Here is a 24,168-nt window from a genome sequence, read left to right as displayed (position 1 = left end):
AACAAATAAATCTAACATATATCAAAATAACAAAAATTCATTATTCACTGTAAGTTGATAAGGGAAATCTTGATTCCAGTGGAGCTCATTGGTGTAACTAGATTAGTACATATAAAATAATGTTTTTAAAGATTCATTTTATTGTTATTTATTTGGATGTCTATATATCTTTATGTGTGGGTATCTGTACCATGCATGTGTAGTGCCTGAGGAGACCTGAAGAGGGTGTTGGACTCCCTGGAACTAGAATTACAGGTGTTTGTGAGCCTCTGGAAGTGGGTACTGGGAACAAAACTAGGGTCCTCTATGAGAGAAGAAAGTGCTCTTAACCTCCAAGCCATCTCTCCAGTCCCCTAATTGGTATTTTTTTAGAAGTTAAGATTCCTTTGTTCTGGCATTTGTTCTGACATTTGATCCCTTAGATCAAACTGCCACTCTGCTGGAGCATTGCTGAGACCACAGGATCCCACCATCAATCTTCCTCCCACTCCATCCTTCTTCCTTAGCAACTTTTGTTGATGGCCTTGGGATCTTGTTTCCCAGGCTGCTTGACCAAGAGCATCCTGTGCATGAAGTCTACCCATGGAAGGATTTATTCTTTTCCCTCAATGACTGAACATTTAGTTGTCATTCTGATCAGTGTTTTGAACTTGGTTTCTGAGAATCTCCTCTATGAGATGAATCTTGGGCTTTGCCTAAGTCATATTTCGAAGCCTGAATGTAGTCCTAAGATGAGATCAAGATAATATATGCTTCTGTGTTGGGCTAACCCACTATGAACAGCCACTGGGCAGAAAATGCTCAACCCTCCCAGTAGCTTCCCACATGACTGCTTTTTCCTCAGACATTTTTGCTACTGTAGTTTTAGTTTAGTTTACAAACTAAACTGCACTTGCAAGAGAAAATTATGATTACCCAGAATGGTCTCTTCCTAGTCTTTCATGTTAAATTTGAAAGCATTGTTGAGACTAGCTAGCCTCCAAACCTGAGCCTAGGGGATGACTTTAGTCTGCCCCATGAAAGAACAATAGAAGACTCATGCTATATTGGCCACCTGTGCATAGCTGTGACAAAAATACCTGACACGAACACCTTCACCTTAAGGGAGGAAGGATTTGCTCTGATTCATGGTTTCAGAGAGCACAGTCAATGGCTGCCAGGCTCCAAGAGCTTGAACAGAAGACACTGGCAGTGGGAACATGTCAAAAATAAGCTTTGTCACCTCATTGCAGACAGGAAATGGGGGCTGCAGGAAGGAGATGTACTCCCAAGGACCTGCCTCCAGTGACCTACTTCCTGAAGGTATGCCCTGCTTCCTGAAGCTTCCACAACTCCCAAGAAAGAACCACCATCTGTGAACCAAGCATAAGCCGTTAGGGACATCCCAGTCTCAACCTTAGCACATACTGAGGCATGATGGTAACAGGACTTTGGGAACTGGATTCCCAGGACCACACTTCACCCATGTGTCTCCACTGGATTTCTGCTGACAGCTAAACACTAGACAGCAATACTGTTTTCTTCTCCACCAAATGGGATCAGCTCCACACATTCTCTTTCCTCAATTTTTTCCCAAGTTAGGAAAGAGAATAGTCACAAATTCACTGAGAGATATGTGGCAATAATCATATTACAATGAATGAGGAAAGAAGGCAGTGTGGAAACACCGTATTTGGGGTCTTCCATTTCAATGGGAAGAGAATTTCCCCTGTCACTGTGTGAAAAATGCACGGGAAACCAACACAACATCCTTTTCACTTTGCATCTGAAATAACTTTCCAGTCACTTGACTGTACCACACAGGTGTGAGCTATTCAATCCAAAATAGGAACCAAGACCGAACAGTTAATTGGAAAGTTAGGTAATATCCTGAGTGTTCCATGCTTATGTTGACAGCTGAGCAGTGTGGGGAAGAGTCGGGGATATGACTGGCTTCTCACTGGCTTCCCTGCTCTCTCTCTGCTTACCCCCTCTTATCTTTAGCCAGTGAGGGCAAGAACAGGCAAGGAGAATGGATGGAATGTTAAAATAATGAGTGCACAGTCCTAGGGTTAGCTTCAGACTCTCTAGGCCTCTGGCCTGTCATAAAACAAAAAATAAAATAAAATAAAAAACAACAACAACAAAAACCACCTCCCCCTCCCATGGATGTCGGTGGCCTCCTGCGTGTCCATCTGACCACAGTTTCCTAACAGGCTGTGCTCCTCTTTCACTAGCTGCTTTACCCTGATTGTTCCTCAGCATGCAGTGTGGTCTTCTGGTTGTTAGATCTGCATGCCCTGCTGTTGGTAGTATTGAAGTTAAATCCACCTCTCACTCTGTCAGCTACTAAGCAAGGCAACCTCTAGGGGCAAACTGCTATATTAATATACCTTCAAAACATCCTCTCCCCACCCCGCAACAAAATTTTCTGATGAGTTGACCATGCTCAAAAGGCCCTTATTCTCTACATATTCTTGAAGGTGTATTCTGCCATCCTGAGCTAAGCATGCCAAAGGATGTGTCCTTCATTTTTCTTTAGTTAGGATCTTGAGCTGAGTGGGTTCAGAATGTACTATTCAGCTGAGCATGCTCAAGACTGTGACTTCTTGTGTGGTTACATGTAGAGTGCCTTCCCAAAAACCTCCATGCTTGTTTTGTTCAAGAAGGGCATGGCTTTGGAAACAATTATCCTACCATCCTTAGCTGCCACAGGTAAGAAGTTTTCTAGCATTCTCCAGTTCTCTGTTGTGTTTCTAATTTTAGCTTTGTTCTCACAAGGTGTGAGCCCATTATGTAACACAAATAATAAAAACCCAGAGACAGATAATGGGGTTCAAGCTAAAGATCAGAAAGGCAAAGCAGCAAAGCCATTAGAGAGTTCTTACCTCTAGCAAGGCTAAGACCAAAGAGGGGCAATCCTGTCCTCAGAGTGACTGCAATGCTCTCCTCCAAACCTCAGACTGCACTGAGCTCCTGCCTTATATTCCTCTAGTGCAGGGATTGTAGGCTGTCATCCCAACTACTGGGATCAAAGGTGTGAGCTCTGTTTCTCTTTTAGACTGATTGATTCATGTAGTCCAGGGTGGCCTTGAACTCACAGAGATCCATCTGCCTCTGTGTCCCCAGTTCTGAGATTAAAGGTGTGGCCACCACTGCCTGTCCTCTATGGCTAACTAGTGGCTTGGTGTGTGTGTGACTAACTAGTGGCTTAGCTCTTAACTAGGTGTGTGGATAACTAGTGGCTTAGCTCTGCACTCTCATCTTTGGGCAAGCTTTATTTGTTAGATGACAAACAAAATATCACCACCCAGTTACATTTAGTCCTGCATTGTGGTATGTATTCAAAGTCAGTAAGCAGGATTAACCACAGTCCCAGTGATCTTGAGTCCTGTTGTTCATATCTCACTTTGGGGTCTATCTCAGCTGAAGCTTGTTACACATTCATTCTCTTTCAGTAGTAAATGTCACAAACATCTATTCATTTTCTTTCAGTAGTAAACGTCACAAACATCTATCAAGAGCAGTTTGTGTGCCAGGCTGTCTGTCTGTTTCCCTCCTTCCTTTGGAAGCAGTCTTGGAGGGTGAAGGTACTGGAAGGATGGGTCTGGGCAACACATCCTGCAAGTGACTTGGAGAATGAGCCTCGGGATCACTGGGAAAGAAGCCATTCGTCCTCCCTGCTCAATGCTCAGCAGTCATCTCTCAGTAAGTGTATGCTCCTTTAAATGATACATCTGCTCTGGCTTGCTTTGCTCTCACTGTGATGAACGCTGTGACCAAAAGCAATCTGCGGAGAAAAGAGTTTATTTGACAGTTTGTCACTGAGAGAAGTCAAGGTAGAAACTCAAGCTGAGGCAGAGACATGAACTTTGAAGAAAGCTGTTCACTGGCTTTCTCTCAAGTCTGTCAGCTTGCTTCTTAGACATCCCAGGCCCACTTACCCAGACAAGTGTGGCATCTGCCACAAAGGGCTACACTCTCCCACATCAAGAAATCAAGAACAGGACCTTCAAACAAACCTGTAGGCCAATCAGATCTAGACAATACTTCAGCTGAGGTTCTCTCTTCCAGGTGACTAGGTTGTGTCACGTTGATAATAAAACTAGCTGACACAGAACTTCCTTGAGAAAATGGAAACGTTTGTCTCATATATAAAGGTGGCTAAAGTGGTAGCTTTTTTTTTCCTGAGACAGGGTCTCTCTGTGTAGCTCTGGTGAACTCACTCTGTCTAGGCTGGCCTCGAACTCGGGGATCTGCCTGCCTCTGCCTTCTGCCTTCTGGAAGCTAGGATTAAAGGTGCATACCACCACTGCCTGGGTTCCTTTTTCTTTCCCTGCTTAGCTTATGAGATCAGACAAGATCGGGCATGTTCAGGGTGATATGTCTATAGACTGGTAATTATTACTAAACAAGTCAAAACTACTCTTCATATACTTTTTTACTATTTTATGTGTATGACTGTCTGGCTGCATGTATGTCTGTGTACCATGTGCATGCCTAGGCCTGTACAGGCCAGAAATGGGCATCAGATCCCCTGGTTATGAACCATCAATCATGTGGGTGCTGGGAAATGAACCCATGCCCTCTGCAAGAGTAGCCCTCGGTCTAAATGCTGAGGCCCCTCTCTAGGCCCAAACTCTTGCTATTTTTGTACAGAAAAAATTCACCAAAAAGTTTAAAAGGTCAATCCATTGGTTAAGTTCCAGACAAGTGGGTATTCTTTGAAGACTCGGGCCTGATGCTCCTTCCACAGACTTTCAGTGACCTCTCCTGGACTCCTTTTGCATGTAGAGTTTTGAATCATAGCCTCCAGCTTTCATTCTCAGGTTTGGGGGAAAGTAAGTTTCTATCCATGCTGCCAGCAAAATGGAGCTGCTGTCTTTAAGGGTTTTGTTACATGACCCACAGCCTGGTTCTCTGCCCAATCCTAGACTTACCTTAATTCCATGCAGATAATTCAAACAACCTCACATGAGTCTCCAGGGACAGCAACAGGAAGGTCAGACTAAGTTCTTCCCCAACCTGTATTGGCCTTCTCAGGCACATCTATTCTACAAATCAGGGTGTGGTTGTATTATTGAGATGCCCACCCCCATAGTCTTAGGAATTTGGATACTTAGTTCCCTGGTAATGGTGCTGTTTGGTGGGGTTTAGGAGTATGGCCTTGTTGGAGTAAGTACGTCACTAGAGACAATAGCCTCAGACTATTTCTACCCTCCCCACCCCCAATTCCTTGTCAGTTCAGGATGTGACCCCCTCAGCTTCCTGATCCTACCACCATTCCTCACTCTGCCATCTCAGGCCGAATCCCTCAGGGATGATAAGCCCAAATAAGTTCTTCTACAAGTCACCTTCATCACAGCAACAGAAAATAAACTAATATAGGGGGGATATTGTATAGATGGAGTTTCTGTCCCACCAGGTCCCATAGCCCGTTAGTCCCAAATAAATACACTGATGCTTATATTAATTGTAAACTGTTTTGCCAATGGCTCGGGCTTCTTCCTGGCCAGCTCTCTCTTAATTATCAACCCATTTCTATTAATCTATGTATTTCCACATGACTTTATCTTACCAGAGAATGCCCAGGCTTCCTACCCTCCCTGCAGCTACATGGCATCTCCCTGGCAGTTACCCTTTTCCTCCCTCTTCCCAGCTCTCTTCTGGTAGTCCCACCTATACTTCCTGCCTGGCTACTGGCCAATTCACATTTTATTAAACTAATAAGAAACATATTCACAGCATACAGAAGGACCTCCCCCATCATCATTGGGCATTTGGTTTTGGTTTGGTTGATTGTTTGAGCCCCATTGTTGAGACTGCAGCTTAGTGACAAGAAATTACAAAAGTAATCCCAGCTACTGTTCTCCTTGGCATCTATCAGAAGACCTGCTTCTCAGTGGGGAGTGCAGCTCAGAGGCAAATACCTGAAGCCTTGGGACTGATCCCCAGCATCAAAGGGAAGGGAGAGCTTGTTTTGTCTCCACTTTTGTCTGTTGCTTTATCTGATTTCTGTTTATTCCCTAGTAACTGGACATCTCTCATTTTTAGGATACCATGTTTTTGTTTTTGTTTTGTTTTGTTTCCTCTTCTTTCATCACAACTGAGTGTCTCCTACCTGGTAACTGGATTTTCTCTCCCACCAGAGAGTAAAGTGAAATCAACAAAGTGTTTTCTTATTTGAAGGATTCTACATCTTCTCCCATAGCTATCCACACCCCCTCTCTGTTCCCTCTGTGTCTTGCTGCTGCAGAGTTAGATTTCTCAGGGAAGTGCTTATTTACTTTTGCTCCACCTTCCCCTGCACCTGGGAGATAGTCTGTGAGAAAGGAGCCCTGCTCTGAGCTGCAGGGGAGTGCATCCCTGAAGCATGGGACTTCCACTTGTTCTCTGATAGGCTACACACCTCTCTTGCATTAATTCATACTAGCTTTTTAGTACCAGATTCTCTTTTTGCCTAATGATTGTTAGTTATGTTCTTAGGTTTAGGGGAGGGCATGTTTTCAAATATGTTTCTATTATATCATGGATATGAAGTTATCTGGGGCTGGAGGGGTTAATGGGTGGTTAAGAAAATGGACTGCTCCTCTAAAGGACCTGAGTTCATATCCTTGTATCCACATGGGACAGCTCACAACCCAATTTCTGGAGATCTGACACCCTCTTCTGGCTTCTGAGGCATCTGCACTCACATGGACATTCTCACACATAGACACAAATGTATATAATTTCAAATTATAAAATAAAATTTTAAAAATTATGATGTTGTTTACCCTGACCCTACAGGAATATCACAGCAACCCAGAAGCAGAGGAAGAAAAATAGTATCAAGTATCCAAGGCAAGATTTGTCTCCCAGCAGACATCAGAGTCACATACTTCCTTCAGCTGGGCCCCACCTCCTTCCTTTCACCACCTCCTGCTAGGCACCCATCAAGAGATTAATCCATTGATTAGGCCAAAGGCTCAGGATCAGTGTCTCTGGCAAAGCCATTAGAGACACACTCAAAGTTACTTCACTAATCAATCCACTAAGCATGTCTCAAGTAGACAACTGAGAATAACTGTCACACCAATTAAAAAGTTGGGTTGTTTTATTGTACAAGATTTATCTTTATTATTTTTAATTTTTCATATGTGTGTTTCTACATGGGTATGTGCACACATGTGCAGGTGCCTGCAGAGTCCGAAGGGCTCATATCCCCCTGGAACTGGTGTCACAGGCAGTTGTGAGTCACCCAGTGTGGGTGCTGAGAACTGAAGAGCTGAAAAGTATGCTAAACCATCTCTCCACCCTTACCTAGCAAGAGGTTTTGTTTTTTCTGTTTGTTTGATTGGTTTTGTTTAGATTCTCATATATCTCAAAGATTGAGAAAAAAATTTATAACCAGCTTTACAAAAAGAGAGGTTAGGGCTTAGACTCAGGAAGAAGCCCAGCTGAAGCTCAATCCTGCTGAGGAGAGCCCTAAACCTGCCCTGCCCTGATTACCTGACATCAACTCCTCAAGCCTGGGTGAGGAAGAGCCCTATCCCACTTTCAGACTCCCAACCTTGATTTACTGTGTGACTTCATGCATGGCAGAAAGATCTTGAAGGCCTTGGAAGTAAAATAAACAAAAAGTAGTCTCAGTTGTTGCTGTAATTATAGATAATAGATAGCATCACAAACTCAAAAAGTTCAGAGTCTTTGAAGCAAGAATGTGCCCCAAATTTCCCCTTGAAAATCACTTTGCTGCCTCAGATTGTCATAATCATGATAACCAATGTTCCCATTTCAGAGTCACAATAACCAATGTCCCCATTTCACAGTCATGATAACCAATGTCCCATTTCACAGTCATGATAGCCACTGTTCCCACTTAACAGTCATGATAACCAATGTCTCTAGTTCACAGTCATAATAATCAATGTCCCTGTTTCATAGTCATGGTAACCACTGTTCCCAGTTTACAGTTATGATAACCAATGATCCCTTTTCTCTCCAGAGACCCATGATAAACTCTTCAGGAAACAGGCAAATATTGAAAAATATTTCTCAATAATTGATTTTTACATTTTCTCCTTTTTTGACAAAATATGTTTGTACATTATTAGCAAAGAATTTGTGAGCCTTCTTGGGTTGCCATCACAAAACAAACAAATCATTCTGTAAGGCATCAGACATTCTTTTACATGGTTAGTGTGTTTTGTAGTATGTGTGTGTGTGGTATGTGTGTAGTGTGTGTATATATGTGTGCATATGTGTTGTGCATGATGTATGCACTTGATGGGTGAAGTGCTTCTGTGTGTGTGTTTGTCTAACTGGATGATAAATAAAACACTGTTTGGCCAATGAGGCAGCATGTTAGACTGGACTAGGAGTCAAAGAGGATTCTGGGAAATGTAGTAGAGAAGTGGTGATCCAGGCCGGAAGTGACATAGCAAGGAGACTCGTATTTAAGCAAGGAGAAACAGGAAGTGTCCCTTTTCCCCTCTGCTTTTCCTCCAGCGGCACAATGTGATCTGCCAGCAAGGAGGGACACCAATGGAAGGTGTCCGATAAGATAAGTCTTATAAAATATATAGATTTATGATAATTAAGACTGAGCTAACAGATGAGAATCCTAGTCATTGGCCAAGCAGCATTTGTACCTAATATGTCTCTGTATTATTTTGTCCATCCACACGGCAGGCAGAACTCGGGTGGCTTTGGTGGAAAGATTTATCATAACATATGTGTGTGTGTGTGTGTGTGTGTGTGTGTGTGTGTGTGTGGTGTGGTGTGGTGTGGTGTATGTGTGTGAGTGGTGTGTGTGTTCATATGTGTTCCTTGCACATGCTTGTGTGTGTGTGTGTGTGTGTGTCTGTGTGTGTGTGTGTGTGTGGTGTGGTGTATGTGTGTGAGTGGTGTGTATGTTCATGTGTGTGTGTGTGTGTGTGTGTGTGTGTGTCTGTGTGTGTGTACACATACATAAGAGACCAGGATAGGATTTCCATTGTCTTCTTCCTCAGTGATTTTTGCTATATTTCCTTGAGACAGGATCTCTAACTAAAGCAGAAACTCACTTTGTGGCTAGGCTGTTGGCCAGTGAGCTCTGAGGATATGTTTGCCTCTATTACCAAATTGCTACAGGTATAGGAACATAAAACTGTGCCTAGATTTTTGTGTGTGTTCTGGAATGTTAAACGCAGGTCTTAATTCTTACAGACCATGTCCACTGAGCCATCTGCCAGCCATCATTTTTCATATTTTAAAATATGCTCTCATCTCATGCTTTCATGTTCAAAGTACATTGAGATCATACATATTTCTGTTATTTGTACTAACAAACAGAAGTAAGTGAATTACTGAAAACAGTTTTGAATTATCTTTAAAATTCCATTTTGCTTATATTAAAGTTATCTGGTATTTGGAAACGTATTTTAATTGCCTTAAGCCAAAAATAATTATTAAATGTCTGACTGTCAAGCTAAATGTGCTTTTCTCCTAACTGCAGCCCACTATATATTACAATTAACTTCTCCCTTGTCAAGACTTGCTTGGAATAGATACTGACACATGTTTTTAGTTAGTTCTGAAAAAGTATGTGACCCAGCAATACTCAGTTTAAAAGTAGAAGAATAAGAAAAAGGATTAGCAAATAACAATTCACATATTCCTACAAATACTACCAGTAAACTTTAAACAAGATTTTATATGGTGGGGCTGGAGTGATGGCTGTTCTTCCAGAGTATGAGAGTTCAATTCCCAGCACCCATATGTTGGCTCACATTCATCTGTTAAATCCAAAGGGATGCAATGCCTCTTCTGGCCTCCATGGAATCTGTACCCAAGTGATGCATATGCATACACTAGGGGAAACATTCACATACATACACACAAAATCAAATGCATATGTTTAAAAGGTTTTGCATGGATGCATCCTATTAAAATATAGTTCAATCTTGAGCTCTTGCTCACACCTGCAGCACTAACAAGCTGTCCTACTGAATGGTGTTCATCTTTTGTACCTCACACTAGAGGTGGCTTCTTCCTTAAAGTCTCCATGAGACCTTACTTTCAACCAGAGTGAGGAGCATATGACTCAGGACACAGGATCCTGTGCATCCCTTGCTTGTCCTTACCTCCACCTACACAGTGACTTATTGACAAGTGGATCAATGAATGTATACCTCTGATGGGTGTACTCTAACCTCTGTTCATGTAATAAACATAAGTGGAATAAGTAATGACAGATAACCACAGATAAAACCTATAAGCTTATTTTTGTATGAATTAATTTAATATACTTACTATTCTCAGTTTACCAATCAGAAATAGAGAAGTGGTGAGAAATGACACAGTATTAAACAATTATTGCTAGAGTTTGGTTTGGATATAAGTGCTGTGGTGGTTTGAATAGGAATAGCCCCCATGTATTCATGTGTTTGAATGCTTAGCCCACAGGGAGCTTCAGTATTATTAGGATGTGTGGCCTTGTTGGAGTAGGTGTGGCCTTATTGGAAGAAGTGTGTCACTGTGGAGTCAGGTTGAGGTCTTATATGTTCAAACTAGGCCTCATAGGACAGTCTCCTGCTGCTTGTGGATCAAGATGTAGAACTATCAGCTCCCTCTCCATCATCATGTCTGCCTGCATGCTGCCATGCTTCTTGCCATGACAATAATAGACTAAACCTCTAAAAACTATAAGCCAGCTCCAATTGAATGTTTTCATTTTTAAGAGTTGTCATGGTGTCTCTTCATAACAACAGAAACCATAAGTAAGACAACCACTTTGAACTGGAAAACAATCCTCTTTTTTCTTTTATTCAGTACTTTGATTGAAACCAGGGTGTAGCAAATTGTAAACAAATACTCCACCAACCAGATATAGTTCTATTCCTTTATTCGTTTGTTTGTTTTCCTTTTTGAAGTTGGGTTTCCTTAAGTTGCCCAGGCTGACCTTGAAACTGATCCTCCTGCCCTACAGTCTCCCAAGATTTTGAGATTGTGTGTCCTGGACCAAGGACACAACATTTAAGTAGATCATGGATGAATAGTGAGTTTTTAAATTTGTGTCATGAGATTCAAGATAAGACTGCCCTTGTGACATTAGTGAGACAACTTTCTGCTAAGTTTCGCCATTAGGAATGGTTCCCACGCTGAAGACAAAGTTACCCCTCTTCATGGGTGACTGCAAATGCTAAATGCCACAATGGAACTAATTACAGTATGGCACAGCTGAAAGGCAGGGATCCCAGAAATCATTCCAACCTGGACACATCTCAACTAAATATTCCTAAGACATGCATCCAGCTTTGCAATATTACAGTCATAATTTAGCAATTATGCTTTAGTTCTTAATAGTTCCAAGTCGAGTTCATTTTTTAACTGAAATGCTTATCCTAATTCAATTTCATCAAGTTAATAATTCAAGTTTTGAACTTTTACATCAAGTAATGAGGTTATTAAATGTGTGATCAGACTCTGGGTATAATTAAAAGCACTCAACTCAAATCAAAGAAGTAGAGGAAGAATGCTCAGATTCTGCCTGATTTTACACTCTTGGAATGACTGGTTGGCTCAAGCCAAATCATCCCCAAACTGTCTTGTACTAAAAATGCATCACTCACTGAAAAGGGCAAGTGTTTGGTCAACCTTTAAAGGAGTCAGGAGATTGCCCTTCAACAATAGAGACAAGAAGGAGAGCTCACTTAGCTGTTCAGGGGCAACCACTTCTCCCATTTTGTGGTTTTATTCCTGGAGCATTACTGACTCCAAGGCACTGGATTCTGTTTCTCTGAGTCGGGAATAATTAACCTGACTGTACAACCTTGACAGATGACGTCTGTGGTTATTTTTAGGTCCACTTTCTTCTGAGTTGCTCACTGGTGCTGAGGCCAGTGGGAACACTCAGGTCCAGGTGCTCTGACTGCCTGCACTATGTCTGGCAATTTGTTGCAGCACAGCTAAGGAGATTTCCCAGAATGCAAGTTTGATGCTTAAAATGAGGCCGCAAGATCAACAGAACTGCATCTAAAGGGCAGCCTTATAACAGACATTTCTTTGGATTTTTTTCTATCAACACAAATCATCAAAGCAACATTACAGATTTGCATAGGCAACTTTTCAAAAAGAAAGTTTTTATTAATTTTTAAGAATGTCATAAATACAGTATATTTTGATCATATTCACCCCCTCTTCTCCTCCTAAATCCTTATAACCTATCCCTTAACCTCTCACCCCTCCTCCCAACTTCATCACTTCTGTTTTTTAAAATAACTTTCTTTGTTCAGTTAATGACACCCATATACTTTGGTGTGGGGCTATTTACTGGAACATGCTCAGCTCACCAGGGACCACACACACAGAGAAAGCTGACTCCTCCTCCCCTAGCAGCCATCAACTTAGCTATGGATAGGAGCTCTAAACCCTTCCTCATCGACGCTGAGATATTGGCTGACTCAATCTCATGCTGGTCTTCTGAAAACAACCACAGCTGATGTAAGTTCATGAGTGCAGGCTTCTGTCATGTCCAGGAGACAACACTGTTTTGCTCTGGTCCTCCCTGACCCCTGGCTCTAACAATCTTTCTACCCTGTTATCAATGCTGGTCTCTGAAGTCTCTGGAGAGGGGTGTGATGTAGATGTCCTATGTATAGGTGCATCCATTGACACTTATTCTCTGCACGTTGACCTGTTGTGAGTTTCTGTGTTAACCATCATCCATCATCACATAAAGAAACTTCTCAGATGAGTGTAGAGTGCAGTTTGGTTCCATGTCCATTCAGCAAAATAATTGCATTAGGTTCACCCCTGGTGCCCATGAACTCCTCAATGATGAGTTCTTAGCCAGATCTGGAGTACCAGGCAAGTGATTGCCCAATCAGAAAGCAGTTGTTTACCCCCCCCCATACCATTTGTGCCACTATTTGTGCACCCATGGTCATATCTTATCACACCAGTCATTATTGAAGCTCTTAGGAATCAGTGGGAAAGACTGTTGACTTTCTACCCCACTGCCTGCATAGTATTTTCAAGTTCTATGAAAGCAAGCCAGCAGGGATGACTATGTAAGTACTTCAAGTCTAAAAGCAAATTATTATAAATGAATGTCTGGGGATTGATATGTAAAATAAGATTGTTTTTAAATAAAATAAAACATTAAAAAAGAAAAAATGAGTATCTGAATTAGATAGTAGATTTGTTTGTTTGCTTATTGACATTTTTCATTTTTAAAGGCACAAGAACTAATAAATTTTAGTCACATAAACAGTTTGTATCGGAGGGAATTGTAACAGTTTGTTAATGGAAGGAATTTTTTTCTTTTGCTCATTTAACAAATGTCATGCAATATTTTTGTATTCCTTCATTAAGAACACATGGTGCTCTGAAATAAAAATTCAGTTTCCATGATCAATCATCTAAAAGCTCAGTCTTTCTCTACAATATATAAAACGAAACAGTGGAAATGAGCTGATTGCAAAGGATTTGTCACATAATAAAAAGTTACTCATATTGCTGTTGTTTTGTGGAAATGGATTAAGACAGCTCTTTGGGAACTTGTTGCATTAATTTAAATTATGTCTGTTATCCCTTCACTCGGAAGCACCATGTTTCTACATGTGTATAAGAGCTAGGGAGTAGAGACATCATTCATTCCAATGCACTTTTATGGTGATAATGATCCTATCATAGGCTTTGGATCACTCATCAAAATGTTAGCACTAAATTAATAATCAGTTTCAAAAGCTAATATCTTGATATTTTGGGTTTTATTGCACATTGTTCATCTCTAAATCATCCTTAAAACTGCCCTGTAGTTTCCTTTGTCTTTTCTGCCTTTAGGTCTTAACATGAATGTTTTCCCAGCTTCATGAGAGACAGTGACCTGTTCAGGCTCTTTTACTCATTGCTTTGAGAGTTTAATACAGGACAATGTTGGTTGTGTATAACACGAGAATTTGCAAGTATTAGCCTGAAGACCATCCAATCCTGTCTTAAAGAGAGAATGGCTTTGGGTGCCATTTAATTCATTTCATCTTCATTTTCTTCTTGTTTTCAGTTTCTTTTGTGGTACTATTTCATTAGGAATATGTTTCAGCATTCTATGTTTATTTAGAAATTTAATCATGTTATTTGGTTTTCAACTTGGTAGGTGATATTTGCTAATGATTTTAGATAATTTTATATAAAATTCAATTTTTCTTTCATATTTATTTCTTTTTTATATTTTCATTCTTTTAAGGAGGTGTATGTTGGGTGGTGTATTTTGAAGTGTACTTACTTGTTAGTGTGTGTTGTTCTGGACTGATACCTTCAGGACTGTGAATGGAGCCAGCCGTACATTCCCGGATCCGATTCTGAGTGGGGGTATGTAGACTAGGGTAATCTAACCACCCAACGACTCTAATAATGAGACAGGAAACAACATATCATCTCAGGAGGGCTCCCCGCTGATACCAAGAAGCCATGGTTTTTTGAAGAATCCACTTAAATAGTTCTCCAAGGGCAGGAGCAGTACCAGAAAGCATCTAATATAATGTATATAGCTAATATCAAGTGATTCTATTAATTCAAGCATCACCTAAACAGTTCCTAGGCACACAGACAGAGTTCTCAGTCCAGGTTCGGGCCTACTCAATGCTTAGGCCCATAGAGATGCAAACTAGAAGGCATTCTCCACTGAGGCTATGATGTTCAACAGTAAATCAGCTAGCATCTTCAATATAGTGCAGACCAGAGCTCCCGGATACTAGAGCTGGAGGTTTGAACCCTGAGAAATCCTCTAAAGGAATTGTTCTCGACTCCTGACAGTATGTGTACTTGTAGAGGCCAGAGGAAGGGTTTGAATGTCTTTCCTCAATTGCTGTTATCTTAGTCACTGTTCTATTGCTGTGAAGAGACACCATGACCACCACAACACTTACAAAAGGAAGCACTTAACTGGGGCTGGCTTACAGTTCAGAGGTTTAGTCCACTGTCATCATGGTAGAGAGCATGGTGGCATGCAGGAAGATATGACACTGGAGAAGGAGCTGAGAGTTCTACATCAGGATTGGCAGGCAGCAAGAAAAAAGAAAAACGGCATGTATTAGGCTTTTGAAATCTCAAAGTCCACTTTAACAATAAATCTTTCTGCCATGCCACCCGAGCCCTGCTGCCATGTGGGCACCCAAAATAACACAGAGAGATTAATATTAGGTACAGTGCTGCTGGCCAATGGCTAGGATTCCTTATCTGCTAGATCAGTCTTAATTATCAACCATAACTATTAATCTATATATTTTATAAAGACTTATCTTATGGAGGACACAGGCAGCATGTGTCCTCTCTTGCCAGGTAATCACATGACGACACCACAGAGAAGAGAGAAGGAGGAAGAGATCGATTTCCTGCTTGTCCCTGCTTATATTCTGAGTCTGCCTGCTATGTCACTTCCTGCCTGGATCACAAGACTTCTCTTTACTACATTTCCCAGAATCCTCCTCGACTCCTAGTCCTGCCTAACTTTCTTCCCTATTGGCCAACAGTACTTTATTTATCAATCAATAAGACAAACATATACACAGAAGGACTTCCCCCATCAGTCCACCCCCAGTGATGCTGTTCCTCCAACAAGGCCACATCTACTCCAGCAAGGCCACACCTCCTAATCCTTTCAGATAGTCACACCCTAGTGACCAAGCCTTCAAGTATATGAGCCTGTAGGGGGCATTCTCATTCAAACCACCACAGCTGTCTACCTTTATTTTTTGAGACTGGTTCTCTCACTAAACACACAGCTTATCTGTTTGGCTAGGCTGGTTGGCCAGTGAACTTCAGGGATCTACTTGTCTCTGTCTCTGTTACTGCCCCGACTCTGTCCCAGCACCAGGGCTACAGACATGTATCACTGTACCCACAATGGCACATGGATCCTGTGGCTCTGAGTCAGATCTTTGTGCTTGTTGCAGTCAGCATGTTACTGAGTGAGTCACTTCCCCAGACTTCTTAAGTGAATTTTTGTTATAAGCTCTCCAATTTATCTAGTTTATTTTTCAAAGAAACATTTCCATTCTCATAATCAAATCTAAAGACAATATAGGAAAGAAATCCTGTTCAGAAGAGACAATTATAAAACTAAGATACATATTTGTAATCACTTGAATTATTAAATAATGTTAATCTTTATTGATATAGAAATTAAATCCAGTCCTGTTTCTATACCAAAGGGGCAATATTATCAAACATCAATGCTTCCTAAATTAATGTAGCACTTTGATTTCATTCCAGTAACAATGTCAGAAAAATTATCTTGAAATAATTTTAAATTCCCCAAAGGAGTTTGGGTTTTATCCAGAATAAAAATAAGTTTTAAAAAATGCAAAGCTGTTTTTGTTTAAAGGAGGGAGGGATTTTTGTATACCGGTTATTGAAATTTATTATGAGACTATAAAGTCTAAAATGATGGGGCTGAAGAGATGGTTCAGCCATTAAGAGGACCCAGCTGTTCTTGCAGAGGACCCAGGTTCAGTTCTCAGCACCCACGTGGTACTCACAACCATGCATGGCTCCAGTTCTATTAAATCAGATGCTACCTTCTGGCCTCAGTGTGCTAGCACTGCATACATGTGGTATAAATATATACATACAAGCAGAACACCATACACTAAAATAAAAATAAAATCTTTTCAAATGTGTTAAATGTTTCATTAGTGTAATAATGGGACTAGCCAGCCTACTTTTTAATATATTTGCAGAGGTGTCATGGAAAGTAACAGAGTCCATTATTGTTTACTAAATGTCCATGGATTTTCCTACAACTCACAGCCACCTGGCTACTTGGGAAAGTCATGTGATTCATCTAGCTGATGACCAGGAAGTGCTAGGACTCAGGCACACAGCATGAGTTTGAGGCATCCACTCACCCTCTCTCCACATACTCTGTCATCAACATTACACAAATTTAGATGGTGATTCCCCAAACAGGAATAGCCAGAATCTATCACCAAGTACAGAATGAATGATAAAACTTCCCCTAGAGTTGCCTCATTCTGATGAACATGTCAGCTACTGAGAACCACAGTTTTGTTCGTCTTCTGGGATTTGGAGTTTGGTCTGTTATGGCATCATAAAGGGTACAGGATCGGTACTGTTAATCATCTGAGTTTAGTATAAAATAATCGAGAAACTATTGATCTGACCCTGAATCTTTGAAAATAGAAGAGAAATGGTCCTGGAAACTACCTGACAGAATTGAGACCTCAGGGACATGAGTAAAAATAGCTGAAGTATAAATACTTTCCCTTATGTAAACCAAGCTTTATGGGGGCTGAAGAGCTCGCTCAGCAGGTAAGAACACTGGCTCCTCTTGAAGAGAAGCTGAGTTTGATTCCTAGAATCCACTTGTTATCTCACAACCTTCTATAATTAATTCTGTTACAGGAGAACAGACTTCTTCTGGTCTCTGTGGGCAATGCACAGGTATGGTGCACAGACATACATGCAAACACACATAATCTCATAAAATAATAAAGTATTTTTAAAAGAAATTAAGCTTTATGATTAAATCTGTTCTCTTTAACCACCAGGTCCATGAGGGCCCTGTGGATTAAATTGAGTGGGTCTGAATACACAGAGACTCCATGTCACAGCAAAGGGTCACATGCTAGCCTGATTGCCACTCTGCAACCAGCTTTGTCATGCTGAAAAGCCAGCATACCTCTAGCTGTTGAAGGAGATGCTGTCTCAAGCAATATCCATAACAAATACCTGTGGAAACAGAGCAGGAGAGAAGACATCAATGTCCTGCTCACAAGGCATGGACTCAAAGCCAGGAGCCATTGATATACATCCTGTGTCAGTTTACTTAGGTCCCAACTATCTCCTCTATTTGCTTCAGGTCACTTGGGAAAAACATTCAAAGTTTTCATCTCCATAAAGAGTGACTAGTCTAGGCATTTTAATATCTATTTGGAACCCACAAAAATTGTTAATGTTTTGGTAAATGGATTCTTGTTGACTATCTTTCCAACAACTTCTATAATGAAAGATTATAGTAAAGAAATATTAAATTCAAATTTCAGTTCTATCATTGTCCAGGGGGCATTTAGACTGTTTTTATTCATTTCCTTCTGCAAAGACTCTGATTATTTCATAACTATATTAAAATCCTATGTGCAATATTTTCCTATCTCCTTACAGCAGGATTTACCTTCATTTGACTTAATCTTTAGAAAAGTGATTTATCCCCCATGCTCATAAAATTGTGTATGTGAGATAGCCAATAGTGAAGAGTCACTGTCTTCTCACAAAGTCATCAAATGAGAACAGCAGCTGTCCGTGAAACCAACAAACACCTAAGCATCCATCCAGGACCAGCTGTTCAAAGCACCACACACGGATGAGTCCAGAAGCCCATTAGAAAGTACAGTGGAATGAGTGAGGTAATAGCCTATGTAAAGAAAACTAAATATCTTATTGCCATTTGTGGAAACTTAGGAAGAGACAGTGGCATGACACTGATTAATTTGCAATGCTTTAAGATTGTCTTAAGGAAAGTCTCAGCCACCCTGTATTACTCTGGTGTTAAACAGCTCAGAACAATTAAAGAGAAATGGGGGGGTTCCGGGAGTAGTTGTTGTTGTTGTTGTTTATCTGAGACAGGGTTTCTCTGTATAGCGCTGGCTGTCCTGGAACTCACTCTATAGAGCAGGCTGGTCTTGAACTCAAGATCTGCCTGCCTCTGTCTCCCAAGTGCTGGGATTAGAGGTGCCACCACCTGATGGGAAATATGTTTTGTTTTGTTTTGTTTTTGTTGTTTTTTTTAATTTTTTTAAGATTTTATTTATTTATTATGTATACCGTCTTCTGCCTGCATGCTAGCAGAGGGCACCAGATCTCATTCAAGGCGGTTATGAGCCACCATGTGGTTGCTGGGAATTAAACTCAGGACCTCTGGAAGAACAGTCAGTGCTCTTAACCTCTGAGCCATCTCTCCAGCTCCCGGGAAATAGTTTTTAAAGGTTAATTTGAAATTGAAGTTGAGAGATGCTTTCAGAGGTAAAACTTGCAATTGCTTAAGCATTGTGGATAGCAAAGTTACTGTTGTCACATGGAATCAACCAAAAATGTGGAATTTACCAAGATAAGGGAAGAGCAGTGATATAACCAAGGTGCAGAGAATATTGCGCAGCCTCCTCCCAAGGCTTGGGGATCATTGTGGGGTGAGGGAGGGAAAGAGCCAGAGAAAGTGGATAGATATGAAGGAGCAATGTTTTCAGGACACAGTAGTGCAGCTGTACATATGAACTCACTTATGTGTGGTTCTTATGCACAGCTATTTGTTCTGTTCTATGTTTTTTATCTAGTCTGACAAGATTTGTCTTAAATGGTGTTCATTCACATTTACTACCATAACTAATGTGTTTGAACTTATGCCTGAAATTTTCCATTTGTTTTCTATATATCCCATGTCTTTTTGATTCTGTAGTTTTCATCTAGTGCCTAATTTTTAACCTAGTTAGCTATATGATAGATAGATAGATAGATAGATAGATAGATAGATAGATAGATAGATAGATGATTGAGAGAGATGATAGAAAGATGATTTCCATCCCTCTGAACTTCTCCCATCTAACCTCACTTCCTGTCAGATGAAAAGGCATTTTTGTGTTTTTTTTCTGAGGTAAAAGCTATTCTCCTACACAATGAGTCTGTTGGGCATGTTGTCTAGAAGTGTAAGATGAAGACTGAGATGGCTCTGACACCTAAAGCATGCAGAACAGACCCGCCTCTTAATTCTTTGAAGACTGGGAAGCCGTGGTGGTGAACAACTGGACCAGATCACTCCCTAATCTCCATCTTTCTGTCCTTCCATTATGTTATTCCAGCACTTTTATCCTGCATCCACTTTGCAGTTTGGCAGAATTTAGTTTTCCCCAAGATCTTTCCAGTAAGGAAGTCATTTTCTCAATACCAGTGCTCACACAACCAACCATTAGAGGAAATAAAATAAGAGTCTTCTTTAATTGCTGCCAGTGCTCCATGAGCCAAGTATGGTGTCCTAGTCAGCCATGTTTCCACCATTTCTATAGTAGGATATCCTTTTCGGGGGCCCTTTAGTATCAGATGCACAGCCCAGGAATGGCAGAAGTCAGGGTCCTCTGGTGCACACTCTGCAAACACTGGTGGCTCTCCCAGAGCACTGCTCCTGCAGAGGGTGTGCTCTGCTCTGAGTTCAGATTCTCCAACACTCCTCCTGTTCTATAAGCCATAAAATCCATCCTTCAAAATTAGTCCCCCCTCCCCCAACACCCTCATCTCACATTCGGAACATGTATTTTTGCTTGTACTTATTATTTGTATTTAACCATTTATCATAATACTGGATAGTGAATTTAAAAGAAAACAATGCATAGCTAATTCAAAGATAAAGCCCAGTTGTCCATAGAGGTTTCTCTTTTAGAACTGATGAAAACTGAATAAATGTCTTCTACATGCTCTGGGGGCTTATAATGGACACCAGATGCTATCCACAATAACCATGTTTCATTTGTGTAGTGATCCCATGTGTTGGGCATTGTTCTCTGTGTTTTGCATATGTTATCTCATTTAAATTCAAAAACACCCTGTGACATCAGAACTGTTACTGTGGCCCAGGTAGAGTCACAGGCTCAGCTAGAGGAAAAACCATGATAAAATCAAGCAAGATGAACTCCAGAGTCTTGGCTACTTCTTGCTGGGGTTCAGTCCATTCTGTAATTATGGTGAACCTTTGCAAAGTAACAGATGTCTGCCAGCGCCTTTCTAAACACCAAATATATAACTCCTTTAGTCCTAACCGTGGGCTTAGGAGTTGAAATCTACTGTGAGATGAGAACAAAATTGCAGGGAAAATCTAATAATCTACAAGGTGGAGCCAGGCTTAAAACCAAGCACGTGATTTCTAGTAGACACAAGTACCCCAGGGCACCCAATCCTTGTACATCATGGGTTTACATGAGGGAGATCCAAGAAAACTTTAGTTTCTTTTTCATTTTTCTAGCACATCTGACATTGTGGAAGGGGACCATTCCCTATGGGTGTCATCCACCTTCCCAATAATCAGACACCTGAGCAGGTATCACTCTTCTTTGTCATTTCAGCTTGCATCATTCACCAAAGGCAAAGCAAACCCACTGTTTTATTAACTTCTGATCCTGTTGAGAAAACCAAGTGATGCAGACCAAGCAGTTACAGAAAAAGGGAAAGACCACATCTCTACGGGAAAAAAAAAATGCTTCTGTCATTCAACTGGATATTGATTTATGCAATTATTCACTTGTTTTTTGGGGTGTTTTTTGTTTTTTTGTTTTTGTTTTTGTTTTTTTTTTTTTTTTTTTTGGTTTTTTGAGACAGGGTTTCTCTGTGACTTTGGAGGCTGTCCTGGAACTAGCTCTTGTAGACCAGGCTGGTCTCAAACTCACAGAGATACGCCTGTCTCTGCCTCCCAAGTGCTGGGATTAAAGGTGTGTGTCACCACCGCCCAGCTTATTCACATATTTTTAATGAAACCAAAACAGCACTTACTAATGGAACAACACAGTCAAAATCAAAATCTAACAAAAAATAAAATAAAATAATATAATATATAAAGGCCTTCCATGGTATTTTGAAAATCCATAGCACTGAAGAACAATAATCCTCGGTGGTCATATTCTCCCAGTGTTTTCACATTTATCAAGAATCAGAGTCTAAAGTAGAGGAAGACATAGATACCCCAGATTCTCTCTAAAATTTACTCTTTCTTAACAATCCTATTTCAATTAAATTTTAAAAACATTTTGAGAATTTTATACATGAGTACTGTGTTACAACCTTTCTACCCTCTCCCTCTCCCACCTACAACTCCTCCTGCGTCTCCCCCAGTCCCTCTGAAAATCACTCTACTTTAAATATTGGTACCCATAGACACATACACACAGGGATGTATAAATACAACCTGCTGAGTCTATTTACTGTCCATGTGTTTAGGGCTGGATAATCTACCAGGGGCCTTGTCCCTGGAGAATACTGATCAACCCTTTCTCATCAGCCATTCATCACCTAGGGGCTGAAATCATGGGATTTCTCCTACCCACTTTGGCAAGTTAGCTATTGTCATTGTATATGTCTTGTTTAGGAGATCATATTTGTTGATATTTCACAGGTGCAGCTTCACTGTCATATATAAAAGACACAATCCCTCAGCAGATACCCTGCTCCTCTGTCTCTTTCTGTCTCTAGCCCCCTCTTCCTCAATGCTCCCTGAGCCTTAGGTGTAGAGGCTGTATTGAAGCTGGGCATCCCAAGGTCAGCTATTCTCTATATCTTAACTGGTTGTAGAATTCTTTAATTATCTGTCTTTAAATTTGATTTAATTTGATGTTCTGTAATATATGAGAGAACATTTTTTAAGTTTCCCATTTCCATTTTTATTTCTTTTTTAAGTCTTTTTTTTATTTCATTTTGCATTCCAACCATAGTTCTCCCTCCCACCCCTCCTCCTGCCCCTGTTGCCTCTCCCCCAGCCTACCCCTCATCCATTCCTCCCACAGGGTAAGGGCTCCCATGGGGGTTCAACAAAGCCTGGTCCATTAAGTTGAAGCAGGACGAAGCCCCTCCCCCACCCCAACCCCCACCCCCGCCGGAATTAAAGCTGAGCATAACATCCCACCATAGGGAATGGGCTCCAACATGCACCAGGGTCAAATACTGGTCTCTGCAGTCAGGGACCTCTCAGATAGACCCAGCTACACAATTGTCTCCCACCTGCAGAGGGCCTAGTCCTGTCCAATCAAGGCTCCACTGCTCTCGGTCTAGAGTGAGTTCCTACCAGTTTGGTTCAGCTATGTCTGTAGATTTCCCCTTCTTGATCTTGACCTCCATTGCTCATACATTCCCTCCTCCCTCTCTTCAGTTGGATTCCTGGAGCTCAGCCTAGTGCTTGGTTGTGGATCTCTGCATCTGGTTCCATCAATTACTGGATGAAGGCTCTGTGATAACAGTTGGGATAGTCACCAATCTGATTACAGGGGGAGTCCAGTCCAAGCACCTTCTCCACTATTGCTAGGATTCTAGCTGGGGTCATCCTTGTGGATTCCTGGGAGTCTCCCTAGTGGTAAAGGGGAGAGGGGGGGGGATGAGAACATTGAGAGAATGGATAGTCAAGTTGGCAGAGGGATGGAGTGAGAGAGCAATGAAAGAGGTATCTGGTAGAGAGAGTGCCATTGTGGGGTTAGGGAGAAACCTGGAATTGTTTCCCTGAAGAACTGTCACTTAAAATATGAGTAATTATCTGTGGCTGGTTTTTAACAGGATTCAGAAAATAAATGCTACTTAAGCTTTAATTTGCTAGATTTAGCTGCTTTTAAAATAAGCAAATAAACATAAAATTAACTTTAAAAAAATATGAATCCACTCACACTACTGCTGTAACGTGCCAAGTCTATCTGCACGGGAATGGCTTTGTGAGCGCAGAACATTCCGTTTAGCCATGGAAAAGCGCTTTAGTACAATGAAACGTTAAATCTTCTGCAGTTTCAGGGTGAATGCTGGCTAGAGTCAAGTATAAATCTTTCCCTAAAGCTAAAACTAAGAATGTGCTCAACAGACTCAGTGAGAGGCTAGCCATGCTCCCTCCCCAGGAGAATGTGGTTTTCCTATACATCACTCAATTCAAAACAGATGGGAGCAGCCAGCTGCCAGAAGGAGAGGAAAGATGCACCACATGTTATAATTATGGGCTTCAAACAAACAAGAGGAAGGAGACGATGACTACAGCAAATAGGCAGTTTCTTCTGTGAAAGCTTTCTCTCCTGAGTCCAGCATACTCAGAATAAAATGGCATCATCTCAGAAATATTGAGTGTCCCTTGTAGAATGACCTTTTCTTTTCTTTTTACCCAGTGCCTGCTCTCCTCTTTTTGGTTGAAAGTCCCACAATCCTATGCCACCAGGCCCTGGAGAAGGCTCCTGTGACTCATATTGAGTCAGTCATTTTAACCAGTTCATTTTAGAAATGAGCATGCCATCTAACTGGGTCCAATTAGGGTGAGCCCTGTGGTTTGCACAGGAACTGCTAGAAAGAAATCCGTTCTTGTTAGCAGAACTGCATGTTGTCTACAGCAGCTGACACGTGACTGACATCTTTGGAAGGGAAGATGGAGCCACACTGACATGTGACTGACATCTCAGGAGGGTAAGATGGAATCACGTGTGGGCAAGT

General features: G+C 41.1%; 1 protein-coding gene across 19 annotated transcripts in view; it reads left to right on the top strand.

The window, feature by feature from the left end:
* The window catches only part of LOC113830899, a 40,607-nt gene extending 19,308 nt beyond the window's left edge, over nucleotides 1-21,299 (top strand). For 3 of the 19 annotated variants that reach the window (XM_027394966.2, XM_027394961.2, XM_027394967.2), the window contains exons 3-6: nucleotides 1,233-1,302; nucleotides 2,607-2,694; nucleotides 3,475-3,687; nucleotides 6,769-7,083. In XM_027394966.2, the coding sequence (XP_027250767.1) occupies nucleotides 1,233-1,302; nucleotides 2,607-2,694; nucleotides 3,475-3,687; nucleotides 6,769-6,926 (529 nt within the window). In that variant the 3' untranslated portion in view covers nucleotides 6,927-7,083. Of the gene's footprint in view, nucleotides 1-1,232; nucleotides 2,695-3,474; nucleotides 3,688-6,768; nucleotides 7,084-17,367; nucleotides 17,407-17,513; nucleotides 18,369-19,609; nucleotides 19,877-21,068 lie in introns of those variants that run through there. The other 16 variants (XR_004771701.1, XR_003481080.2, XR_003481082.2 and 13 more) reach the window with 13 other exon arrangements.
* The last annotated feature ends 2,869 nt before the right edge of the window (nucleotides 21,300-24,168 follow it).

The sequence above is a fragment of the Cricetulus griseus genome (assembly GCF_003668045.3).
Source record: "Cricetulus griseus strain 17A/GY chromosome 1 unlocalized genomic scaffold, alternate assembly CriGri-PICRH-1.0 chr1_0, whole genome shotgun sequence".
Classification (NCBI taxonomy): domain Eukaryota; kingdom Metazoa; phylum Chordata; class Mammalia; order Rodentia; family Cricetidae; genus Cricetulus; species Cricetulus griseus.
This window is presented reverse-complemented; position numbering and strand designations above follow the sequence as displayed.